The 13,568-nt window shown below is 36.5% G+C and overlaps 1 protein-coding gene across 5 annotated transcripts in view; it reads left to right on the forward strand.

Annotated features, from left to right (window-relative positions):
- Window positions 1-13,026, forward strand: part of LOC126831060 (uncharacterized) — an 82,431-nt gene extending 69,405 nt beyond the window's left edge. For all 5 annotated transcript variants that reach the window (XM_050561673.2, XM_050561672.2, XM_050561675.2 and 2 more), the window contains 5 exons: window positions 468-729; window positions 6,873-7,122; window positions 9,199-9,547; window positions 11,053-11,199; window positions 11,805-13,026. In XM_050561673.2, the coding sequence (XP_050417630.2) occupies window positions 468-729; window positions 6,873-7,122; window positions 9,199-9,547; window positions 11,053-11,199; window positions 11,805-12,120 (1,324 nt within the window). In that variant the 3' untranslated portion in view covers window positions 12,121-13,026. The remainder of the gene's footprint in view (window positions 1-467; window positions 730-6,872; window positions 7,123-9,198; window positions 9,548-11,052; window positions 11,200-11,804) is intronic.
- The last annotated feature ends 542 nt before the right edge of the window (window positions 13,027-13,568 follow it).

Here is a 13,568-nt window from a genome sequence, read left to right on the forward strand (position 1 = left end):
GTTGACCGACATTTTAAGTCCTAAATCGACGATTTTAGTCGAAAACACGAAGTATACTTCGAGAATTTTGTTGAATATTTATTGAAAAAGTTTATTTATTCTTTGTGTGTATGTCAGATGTGAAACGGAGTAGAAACGCATTACTAAACAGTATACTAATTTTTTGATATGGCGGCCATTTAGGGTAGAGATCTATTATCGATGAATGGAGGAGATGGATCCCTGTGTGCAGAATGTGAGAGGAAGGGGTATCACCATTTGTTTATTCATTCGCAAATGAGAAATTGTGTTCAAAAGAATTGAGTACGTAGCCATTTTAACAGACGGTTTCTGCGTACCCTGGGTTATCTTTACGAGAAATCCCATCTCTGTTTTTATCTAGGGAGATTATATTATGTCAACATCCCGTACACTGCTTGTTAATTATGATATATTAAATTAATTAGGAATTTTATTTGAAATTTCAGAGCTTCAGTGAGTGGAAGGTTGGAGGAAGTGGAAAGGTTCCGAGAGACAGGAATTGTAGAAATACGGTGCCAGCATTGCCAGAAAAGACAATCTCATACAAAGTGGACCAAAATCAAAATGTTGCGTGTTCTAGGACAGTGTGTGTTTTTTTTAATATTTATTGCCACCTGTGCTGGACTTATTTTAAACAAAACTCTAGATACAGATTATGATATTTCACATGAACATGTCGACCAGTATATAGACTCAGATATATTAATGGTAAGTAAACATTTGGCATTGTTGGCTGATCTGACTACTTTTTTAGGCGGCCCTTTTTATACAAAGATAACTAACCCTAACCCTAACCCATAAGACTAAAAGGGGGGGGGGGAGAGCCTGCACGCGAATGAGGGCCGGTGGGTTAGTTAGGGTTAAAAGAGAAGAAAAACAGAAATGAAAAGATGAATGAAAAAAGTTGTCAGATCAACCAACAGAGCCTTACATTTAAATCCTGTCTTTTGCTATTTGATAATAATAGTCATATACTATGGAAGACCAAACAGCTTATTATTCAGGGTTCTTAGTTCTTATTTTTGTTTTTGGAGAAATTTTTTGTAATATTTGTATTTGGAAATTTGTTGTTCGAGACTTGTTTTTCGTTGTATTTCTATCATGAAATGTAAATGTAGATTATTTTATTGATTTACAAAAATAAATTTTATCTTTTTATTAAAATACAATTAAATTAAACAAAAATACATTTTACAAATCTGATATGACAAATGTCTGATTTGTAAAACAAATATTGATTTTAAGATACAAATGTTAATTTTAATGAACAAATATCGAAATACGACAACAAATGAAGAACTAAGAACTAAGAACACTGAATAAAGAGCTGTTTAGTCTTCCATAATATACACTACCATTATCATGAGCCACATTCAGCCTCAACTGTACATTATATCATTGTTTTACCTTGGTCTGGGCTTAAAGGGGCGTTATGTGAGTTTAGATAAAGAGGTGACTATTCTCGCTATAATAGTTAAAAAAACCCAGATAACTTAAAGATACACTATGGGAGATTAAATAACTTAAAGGTACATTATGAGAGATTAGATAAAGAGTTGACTGTTCTCGCTATAAGTTTAAAAAATAGATAACGTAAATAGAATATGCTGAAAATTTCAGTCAAATTTATTCACTCTGAACCGAGATATTAGCTTTTGAATTTTAAGTATAGCCTCGATCATCATTATTAAAGTCGGTACGATAAAAACAAAGTCCCGATTATCCAATTATTGTTTTAAAATTATTTTTCAAAAAAATGTATTCCAATCCGCTAAATATCGCAGGCTAGCGGTGACATCGAGAGTTGAATATGGTCTGGATAAGTTAATTAATGTGTAATTAATGATTTAGATAACATTTCAGGCCTAAAGAAAGACCTGCAATAGGCAGATGTAGCTCTTGCATAATGTATGTTTAATTGCTTAATGCGGTGTTGTCTTGTGAACTGCAAAAAGTCAACTTTATATGAGTTTGATAATTATTTGAAATTACATTTGTGTACATATCATTATTAACCTGGGGCCTGTTTCACGAAATCTTAACTAAAGATAAAATCCAAATTTTAGTAGATACTTCAATTTTGATTGGCTAAGCACTAAAATCAATCTAATATTATCCAATCAAATTACTTAAATTTGGATTTTATCTTAGTTAAAATTTGGTGAACAGGCCCCTGAACACTAAGAAGAACGCCAAAAATCTATATATAAAAACTTTATGTTTAAAAAATTTGGGGAGAATTAAAGACACCTCTTTCCAATTAGTCTGGGAATCATGATGCATTCTTCCTCAACATTGAGAAGACTATTGGTAACAGGTGAACGGTATAAATAAAACAGCAACTATTCAGTAGAGGTGGTATAGTTTTAAAGATCTGCTTCTTTAGGCATAATTAGGTCATCTAGTCAATCCACGAAATATATGTTTATATGGAAGCATAGTTGTGGTGAACAGGAAACCCTGTTTATTGGCAAATTGGGGAGTAGGGGTGTGAGGAGGGGTGGCTGAATCATAAAGACTGTCATTGAGTTAACTGGTGTAGTTTCGATTCCCCGGCTGTACGTGACAAGGAGTAAGGTCGCCTGTCAATCATCGTGGGTTTTCTCCGGGTCCTCCGATTTCCTCCCACTGCTAAAGACCCCTACGCGCAAGCGAATTATTGAAATAAAATTGAACCATGTGTTAGTCCCGAAATGACCTAGTTTGTGTCTAGTGGACGTTAAACCCCATTTATCTCTCTTATTGGCAAACTATGTTCGCGCTGTACTTGTAAGTTGAATAGCACGTTATTCGTCGCCTTGCTCGTTGATTGCATTATAATAGTAGCAATGTTTAACGCTGAAGATTTGAAATGAGTTTTTTTGACGTGATGTCCCCTTGTCATTGGTGCAGGACGGGGGGCCTGATAAGGACAGCATACTAGTCATTCGGATGGGACGAAAACCCGAGGTCCCGTGTACACATTGGCGTGCACGTAAAAGATCCCTTGACAGTTGGAATTCGATAAACCATACAGTGTGCTATGAGGGACATTTTGCCCGGACAGCGGCACTATATATATATATATATAGTGCCGCTGTCCGGGCAAAATGTCCCTCATAGCGCCGCTGTCCGGGCAAAATGTCCCTCATAGCACACTGTATGGTTTATGTCCGTTTTCATTAGCCGAGCCGGAGCAGAACAGTAGAACGTTAAACCCCATTTCATTTAATTTCATTTTTCAAATGAGCTGATATATTTATTTCACCAAATATGTTTTCCCGGTAATTTCAATGTATTTACTGTTCAATGTTTAGAATGTCATCAAATTTTACGGGTCTCAATTTATGCTGACAAACGGTATATATTTTATACGACCACTGGATCGTACCGTTACAATGTGCAGTAAATGACATTTTTTAACTACATGTTTATACAATAAAACTCAGTCGGTTTTATATTGGATAATAATTATATAAACTTACTTAATATAGATTTTGTGTAACGCTATTATAGTGATAATAAAATATCAGTTTTGTAAATAGAACATTTTATTTAAAGATACATTATGGGGGATTTTAATAGAGAGTTGGATTTGTGCTTGTTGTGTAAATAAAGATCTAATTTATAATTTCTATGACATCTGAAGCCTCAATAAAGACTTGCAATAATCAGGTTTAGCTCTTGCATAATGTATATTTAAATCAGGAACAAGAATATAAATCAGGGGCCTGTTTCACGAAATTTTAATTAAGATAAAATCCAAATTTTAGTAATTTGATTAGATAATATTAGATAGATTTTAGTGCTAAGCCAATCAATATTGAAGTAGCTACTAAAATTTGGATTTTATCTTTAGTTAAGATTTCGTGAAACAGGCCCCAGGAACATAAATACACCAGGAACTTAAACTAAACAGGAACATAAATAAAAAAGGAAATAAACTACACCAGGAAACAATAACATTAACATGGTACATTAATAGACAACCATTCTCCGCCTCTGCCACGACAGCGGCTGAACTCGGGTGAGTCCATTCACCGGCTAGGTTCTACACGTGGGATTAATTACAATCTGATTAAAACACAAATCCTATTTCGTTTCGTTTTTATAGTTCAAAATTTCGTTTTACTTGTCTTTACTACACTAGGATCTGGAAGAGTTGTTATTTAACTCGTGTTCTGAATGATGTCAGGAATAAACCAATGAAACGGTCTGTTACGGCGAGCTTTAGGCGTGTTTATCACGGAACTGTGGGTAATCCACTAGTAATATCAATGCTGATTGGTTAATCAAATGTCTGACGTCATAGGGTCATAAGTCGGTCTTTTGACCCCTGACGTGACATATCGCTATAACTTGTCAGATCTTCATGTAGTGTAGGCTATCGAAAATATAAAAAAACGAAACGAAATATAGATCTATATTTTAATCAGATTGGATTAATTAATTCTGTAATTCTAACACAGCGGAAGACAATATTTGTAGAGCTGAAAAAATAATATCATATACATGTATTATCAAAACCAACTGGAGATCAATAAGCACAATGCATCTAAATAATAGTTCAATTTGATGAAAGTTATAGAGCACTTTGTCACATTTGTCGCCTGTCGAATTGACAACTAAGGTACTTAAATTTTAAGACCAGTTGAATTAGTGTAAAGCAAAATAAAACCAAGTACGAACAATCCAAACCATTAGTCCTAAAAAAAAACGGTATAGGCAAAATAGTGTAATAAGGCAAAATAGTAATTTTCGACGAATTTGTGAATATTCAGGGAATAAAGATTTACATAATGCAATAATTTTTGTTTTAATCTAGCTAGATTTTATTTTACAATGTCGGTTGATCAAGTGTTAAAGTAGCTAAGTCTCATCCAAAGTCTTCGATATTAAAAACACGAATTATTTGCCAATTTAAATCATCTTTGATGTTATGATCTTACCGGGAAAAGATAGGCCTCTGATATCCAATATTTAAGACAAAATAAACATTTTACCATTGGTACACGAATCGTGTTCCATAATGCGTTTCAGCACCATTTGTAACAAGGGACTCGAAGAACGAGGCTAGACATATTTCACAAGTCATGTCGAACGGTGACGCCATATCCTTACCTGGAGAGCATGCCCAATAAATACTATCGGTGTAGACTGGAATAACAAGGCGCTAGAGGTTGCCATTCGATTGAGACTTCTGGCGTATTTCGCCGAACGTATGTGAAATTACAGTAAAAACGGAAACAATTGAATGTAAATCAGTTTATATACATTCATATTACATTATTATATGCGTTGCGACCCGTTTGTGTCGATTTCTAGTTCCCAAATATTAGCGATTTGGCTCCTTTTAGTTCAATTATACCATTTTACTTTTAGCTATGAGATTATTCAGTCACGGTTAGGAAACGATTTGAAATTCTAAACAATTAAATTTGCGGATTTTTTTTTTGTTGATAATAGCATTGTGGTTTCCATTCAAATCTCGCCCGTCTAAACATCCTCAATGAAATATTCTTTTTAAGATATAAAAAAAACGAAGGTTTATTATACATTATCTGATTAATTTGATGAATATTATTCATTTTGTTCGTAAACATATTCTGTTACATGGACGTTTTTATACGAAAAACATAATGTTGTGGACGTATTAAGGTGTACGCCCCAATAAACAGATGCTTTATTTAATATTGTTTCTTTGATTCGCTATAAACACTTAAATTTCAGGTTATACCGACTTTATTGTCAATTTTACCCGTTTATACAAATAAGATTATAAATAGTTTCTTTACGAAAAGAGAAGATTTATAAGACTGATTAAAATCTAGCGTTTTTTTAAACTGTTAACGGCGTTTGTGGAATATTTGATATTTACATCAGTCAACATGTCTGTCTTATCGTGAACGTTTGTAAATTTATCAACGTATATGTAACAGGTATACAAAGTGCAAGTAAATAAATCCCTCCATTAAAGACACGGTCCTAAACATTATAAAACAAGTGCACACACATAGGGAAACATTGGAATTGTTTTGTTTATAGGGACATGTCCCTCCATTAAAGACACGGTCCTAAACATTATAAATAACGAGTTTACATAGAAAACATTGGATTTGTTTTGTTTATAGGGGTATGTCCCGTCGATTCACTGGACCTTATATAATATTGACACGGGGACAAATTGGTAGCATAAATGCACGCAAAAATGACTAGACGTCCTTCAATATTTAAGTTTGACTTCAATCAAAGACGTTTATACCTCCTTTAAGTTAACAGGGAGGTTGGATGGCCGAATGGTTAGCAGGTGTGCGCTGTATCATAAGGTCTGTTATTGAGTCAGCTGGCGTGGTTTCGATTAGAGTCGCCTGTCCAACTTCGTGGGTTTTCTTCTGGTCCTCCATTTTCTTCCCAAGCGAATTATTGAAATAAAATTGAACCATGTGTTAGTCCCGAAATGACCTAGTTTGTGTTGAGTGGACGTTAAAAAAACCCATTAAGATAGACTAAATAGGCTGACAGTAACAGACTGTATAACTCAGTAAACATTCTGTTAAAATTTACTGCATCATTGCTTTAAAACGTAGCAGGGGATGTTGTTAGGCCTAATGGTATGTTTCATTTAATTTAACCTTCCTATCAATGTCAGTTTCTTTTTATCCACATTTTCCATAGAATTTGATCACTGCTGTTTTATCTGGCAATCCGGTTCAGCGTTGGGTCAAAATACAGAAAATTTAAACCACCACGTGATATTTATCGTCTGCTACTTCTGATTCATATTTCAAAGTTTATCAAATGCATGCTTGTTTTCTTTGAAAATCTAATATCTAAGTTTTCTGTAATAATTTTATATTTTGATATACTTTCAGGACGTGCAATTAAATCCGGTGACATTATCAGATTTTAGAAAAACTGTTCGTGGTGCAAGTAATCCGTATGATTTAATACGAATATTCTTAAAGGAGAAAGACATTTCAGATAATCAGATCCATGAACTTTTAACAGCTAAAACAATAGAGACACTGTTAACGGGAAAACGAGAGATTAAACGCCAAGATGAATATTATGATTACGATACTGAAAAAATGTTGTCTTCGGGAACCAATCAAATGGAAGAAGGTAATTATTACTGTGTGTATTCATTTGTTAATTTGTCTTTTGTACATGGGAGCCACGGTGGCTAAGTGGGTAAGACGCTGGCTCGCTAGCCTGGAGGTCGCGGGTTCGATACCTGCATTGGCAGAGAAAGTTCATCGGGATGATTTCCGCTTGTCAGTGGTGCAGGACGGGGGGCCTGACAAGGACAGCTGTCTAGTCATTTGGATGAGACGAAAAACCGAGGTTCCATGTATACATTGACGTGCACGTAAAAGATCCCTCGGCAGTTGGATATAAGAGTAGGCCATAATGCCGCTGCCCGGGCAAAATTTTCCTCATAGCACAAGGTCTTCATTATCTCAGTTGGAGCAGAACAGTAGGGCGTTAAACCCCATTTCATTTTTTCATTTCTTTTGTACATTGTGATTTTCAGCCCAGTAGAAAACCAGAGTCCGCCCCTTTAGACAAAATTTAAAAGATTTCATAAAAAATGGACAAAAATTATGAATAAATAAAACTGACTAAAACAGTTCTTGTTGGTGATTAGTAGGACCGTTTTTGTCCCAATTATGATTATTCCTAATTTTTTCAATTTTTTATGAAATCCTTCAAAATTTGGATATGATTTACAGACTATGCATATTTATTTCATATGAAGAGTCCAGGGGAAGAAAGATCTTAGTCACACTTTCGTCTTTTCGCATAAAAGGCAAACAGACTTTTGGACGAGAATGCTTGACGCGAACAGAACAACGAATGGGTTTAATTACAAGTTCAAAATGATGTTTAATACGAATCATTATTACCAGTACAATAACTGACTTCCACTTTTCAGCCAAATTAAGTTCAAATAAAGGATACGATGGACTTTTTTTCCAGGGAGGACTTTTCGAAGGGCTTTGGTTCGATGTGACTCAGATCGTTTTTACCTGAAATTGATTGTTCCACAGAAAGCTTGTACAATTTGCTACCAGATGGCGCCATTAACTGGGGTTCGTTGAAAAAGTGACTTAGATCGTTCTACCCCAGGGCTCTTCATATCTTTGCTTGTCGGTCACTTTATGCAATATCTTCACCGCTGCTGACCATCCGCTCTTGTTCGGTTCTTGGTGGTTTTTATCGTTGTTTAGTACAACCACTTATTACAAATTGGAACTGCAGAATGACAACAGTGGGTCCAGGGTTTCCAACCACTTTACAAGCAGCTGACAACCAGAATTGTTACGTAAGAGTCGTGTCTGTCTGAATCGACTCACGTTAAAGCCGGGTTCCCACTACACGATTCCCGCTACGATTGAAATCGTGGTGATCCTATCAGGTCTTATCATATATTGAGGTCAGTCGTAGCCAATCGTGTTGATCTTGTCAAAACGAATCCGATACGTATCCGCACGTACCAGATCGTGAACTCAATAGGGACAACCCTATTGTAACGCATTGCACGACAGTGTGAACCTAGCATAAGTTGGATTGGAAAGATACAGTTCAGTTTCGTGTCAAATGTGTGAATATTTAGTTAGTAAAGCAACGCTTGTTTAGTTAGTTTATGTTTAAAGTAGCTAAGTCCGTAACTCAATATCATCCAAAATCTTCGACATTGAAAACACGATTTTTTTTTGCAATCTTACCTGAAAAAGATGGGCTTCTGATATCCAATATTTAAGACAAAATAAACATTTTACCATTGGTACACGAATCGTGTACCATAATGCGTTTCAGTGCCATTTGTAACAAGGTGCTCAAAGAATGAGACTAGACATATTCCACAAGTCATGTCAAACGGTGATATCATGTTCTTATTTGGAGGGCATGCGCAATAAATAATATTAGTGTTGACTGGAATAACCAGACGCTAGAAACTGACTTGCGGTTGAGACTTCTGGCGTATTTCGCCGAACATAACTGATGACAATTCACAGTAAAACGGACACGATTGAATGTAAAACAGTTTATATAAATTCATATTATATTATTATATGTGTTACGGCCCATTTCTGCCAATTTCTAGGTTCAAAATATTAGCGATTTAGCTCCTTTAAAATTAAAAAAATATCAGGACTTGCAATTATAAAATGCACATTTGTTTTTTGTTTGTAGAATTAGCTGAAGCCTACCATCACATTGATGAGATGGAGACAAGCCGACTTGGTCAGTGTAAATATCCGCAACCAGAAATAGTTCACATAGAGGATGAAAATAACGAGAATAAGATGTATTTCCCAGAATGCACTGTTTTACACAGGTGTCGCAACGTCACTGGTTGCTGTGGAAACGCAACACAAGAATGTGGTCCAAAAACGATTAAAATTGTGACAAAAACATTTTTAGTATTAACAATAACTGACCCGACGTCTGGCTCAGTCCTTCCTCATAAAAACATGGTGATGTCCCTCCCGTTTGTTAACCATACCGAGTGTGGCTGCAAGGAAAGAAAAGGTCTTCCAGGGTAGGAACAATTATCAAATTTCATACGAATAAATGGTCTCAAAACCGGTCATTGTGCTGCCGAGAATACCGAACATATCAAAATGGCGATATAAGAGTAGGCCGTAGCGCCGCTGCCCGGGCAAATTTTCCCTCATAGCACACTGTATGGCGTGTGCCCGTCTTCATTAGCCCAGGTTAGGAGCAGAACAGTAGGACGTTTAACCCATTTCATTTCATTTCATTTCATTTCGGCACTTCAGCGAGTGAGGAACAACGTGTCGTCGTTCGGATTGTACACGTTGAGGAGGGATCCAGAGGGGGCGTTTGGGGGTCTACCCCACCCCCCTAAACCCCACACCTCCCTTGTCGGCTATATAAGAAAAATTGTAAAACAACACTTTTATGAGAAAATTGACAGGGCCATGCGATTTATCCTTTATCATCAGGCGGTGGAATAGGATTGACATTCAAAGCGTGAAATAATAATATAGACATGTGCGATACCACAATTAATGCTTTGCATCAATGAAATTGAATCACAATGTGAATTCATAATAAAAATTGACGTCAAACGGGGTGTTGGATTTCGCTTTTTAAAAAACACATAATGCGTGTATGTATGCCTACGTAATTGAGAGACGATGATGGCGTGATGCATTGTCAACTGTCAAATTTCCTTAACATGAACCTGGCAAACTCCCCTCCTGCAAAAATTCCCGGATCCGCCCTGCATCACAGTTATTATTATTATTATTATTAATTGCTGCAGGGCAAAATACGTATACCTGTTTTCATTAGCCCATTTGGTGCAGAGAAATTCATTCATTAATTAGAAATGTTGGGGATATTGTGTTGATTAGAGAGAAAACGGTTTGGTGTCTTTAAACTACAAAGAAATGTAAAATAACTGTTTTTTGTTTGATATCAGTGGCGTTTTAAATTACACGCTGGTACTCGAACGACTGTAGGCGCTTTAAGCAGGCATAATACGAAGATTATATACGTGAAATAAACTGAACAGTTAGTCATATTATTTGATATGTATACACCAAAAACCTTTCCATGGATGAACCTCCGACCCCCCTACGAATTATTTATCAACTGGTATCAATATTTTTAATCGATATGTTGTATTGTGTCGGAAACAACGTCCAACATTTACGGCGTGAGATGCACCTTTGGCAAGTTGATTAATTTAGATTTAGATTGAAGTCAGGGCCGTAACTAGCTCAGAGCAACCCCCCCCCCCCCCCTGCTATTATGTGCTTCAGCATGTACTATTACAGACACGCGACGGTACATCGCAGTAGACGCTTACGGCTGGCCCCCAGATCAATTCACTTGATTTGATATTTGTTTATTATTGTTTGCAATGTCTGTACCCTGTCTTGTTCGCAGGTTTATCTTGTAGATTTTTGTCTTGTGTGTAGTGTGGTCCCCCTGTACTTACTATTATAAAAGATATTTACAGCGGTAGACAATAGTTGAGATCTTACAGTATAGACTATATCTTTGTTTTTACAGCTGCCACCAAGAATGCCCGTCACCGTTTACCAAATTTCGTCCTGACGTAAAATGTGTATGTGATTGTTTAGAGGCACCTAACGAGGAGAATTATCTCTGTGAAAGTATGAAGGATGGATTAATACCGCTAGCAGAACGAGATTTAATGTAAGTTGGTTTGGAGTATTTGGACGGGGGAGCACCGAATGGTTAATGTATAGTTTTGAGTATTGAGGGGAGAGGGTGGGGGAGAATGGCTAACCATATCTTAGTCCCAAAATCACCTAGTTTGTGTCGAGTGGACATTAACACCCCCCCCCCCTCTCTGGATCGTGGCTTACTATTTCCAATTCCAACTGTCATGGATTTGTTGATGGGAAAATCATCATGGCGACTAAACACATTATTCTCGTCTGTTCCACATGTATTATTCCTGGCAGGAGATCGTCAATCTAATTATATATGATGATGCCAACCTTCACTTTTGGACAGTAGGAGGACCCAGAAAAGGTGTCGTTGATTTTGTTTTAGGGTTTTTGACCCTGTAACACCCGAATTGATTACATTTAGAGAGCAATTGGTCGGTTCCTTTAGTCGTTTGTTTTTAGTGACGTACTAGTCTATTTGGCAAGGAAGATCCGTAGTCTACTGGAGCCGCGGTGACTCGATGGGTAGAGCGTTGGCATGCTAACTATAAGGATATCTCGCGTATATTAATGTCAACTTTGAAAAGACGATTAATCGGCGATAATTTGTTTTCTCTTTTTCTTCAGATGCATTAAGACCGGACGATGCATGCCGCCATTATGCAATAATAAAAAGGGACAGTTTGACGTAAGAAGTGGTTTCTGTCCAGAATTAGAACCAGACGAGTTGGGGCTGAAAGGTTACATCCAGAAAACACCAACAAATACGAGTCATTATAAATCTGAAGAAAAAACAAATAACCATGTAGCAGTCGAAAAAATAAAAAAAAATAAGGCTGGTGACGAAACGGGCAAACATAAAGCAGACGATAAACCTAATAAAAGTAAAAATAAAAATAAAAACGGAAGTCGGAATAGAAAAGCGAAGAAACGCGGGAAATGAGATATAAGTGATGTATTATTAAGTGTACATTTTTCTACCTCTATATGCTCGACGATGTGTGATTGTTCCGGTCATTATCACTTCCGGAATAACGTGATCACATAATTGATGACGTGATCACATAATTGATGACGTGTTCAACGTACCTCTTTGACGTATACAGTGAATATGGTGGCCATCATCATCATAGTGAAGTACTAAGTATTTAAAAAAGAGCATAATATTAGGAAGAATATCAATGTAAAATAAGTATATTTTAGTGAAAAATGTAGATACAATGTATTTAAGTTATTAATGAGTGGTATAGATGGAAGGAATACATTTGACCACAGGGACTTGGTGTGCTGATTTCTAACTGGAATAACAATGAAGAGAATGTGTTACCATGTAGAAAGAGTCGCTCCGTAATCATATTAGAACACAACACCATGAATACAAGGGCATTCTCTTACATACCAACTCCCACACGTAGGATATACAATCGGCGATGGTCAAGTCCCTCTCTTGTCTTTTAGCGGACTGAATGAATACAAGGGCATTTTCCCAAGCGTAGGATCTACAATCGGCGATAGTCAAGTCCCTCTCTTGTCGTTTAGCTGATTGAATAAAGACGCACTGTTACGTGTTCTGCAAGAAGTCGAAAGTTTAGGGAAGAAACTACTGCTACCAATGGTGCTGGCAATACTACGCCCGGGGGCTGTATTCATGGCGATGGCGGGAATTACGAATATGACGATCGTGAATAAATATCTATTTTCGTGACTTATATCTGAATGTATATCGAGTATATTTATATATAAAGACTATACTATACCTCAATCAAGTTCATGCAATAATTTCCTGTATTATCCGTCGCACCTTGTTTATCTTATATATACTAGAATATAAGTTATAAATCAGCTACTATCCTCCCTGTGCATTTAAAACAAAGGAACTTGCCCATGACATGTATATTGTTTATCATAAAGGTACAGGATCACTTTGACGTGTTCTATGAGCCATCCAGCCACCCCCCACCCACACCCATTTGTTGACCCCCGCCTTTCGAGGAAAGCAGGGGACTATTAAAATGGGTCTGTCTGTCCGTCTGTCAGTCACAATTTTTGGGACATTTGGGACACTATAACTCCTCTTCTAATTGAGATAGAGTGTTCAAACTTGGTGTAGGTGTTTATTAAGTGAATGCCTTTTATGGAGTTCGAAGATGATCATTTTGTGCTTTAGGTAAGCAAATATAAGCAGTTTAACTGGTTGATGCTTTGGGACACCATAACTTTACTTCTAATTATGTGAGAGTGATGAAACTTTGTGTATAGTTTCATTACATCAATATCTTGACTAAGTTCGATAATGAGCATTTTCTGCTCAGGTTAAACAGAGATAAGCAATTTGATTGGTCGAGACTTTGGAACACAATAACTCTCCTTCTTATAGAAGTAGAATGTTCA

This window comes from Patella vulgata, chromosome 8, assembly GCF_932274485.2.
Source record: "Patella vulgata chromosome 8, xgPatVulg1.2, whole genome shotgun sequence".
In the NCBI taxonomy this organism is placed as follows: domain Eukaryota; kingdom Metazoa; phylum Mollusca; class Gastropoda; family Patellidae; genus Patella; species Patella vulgata.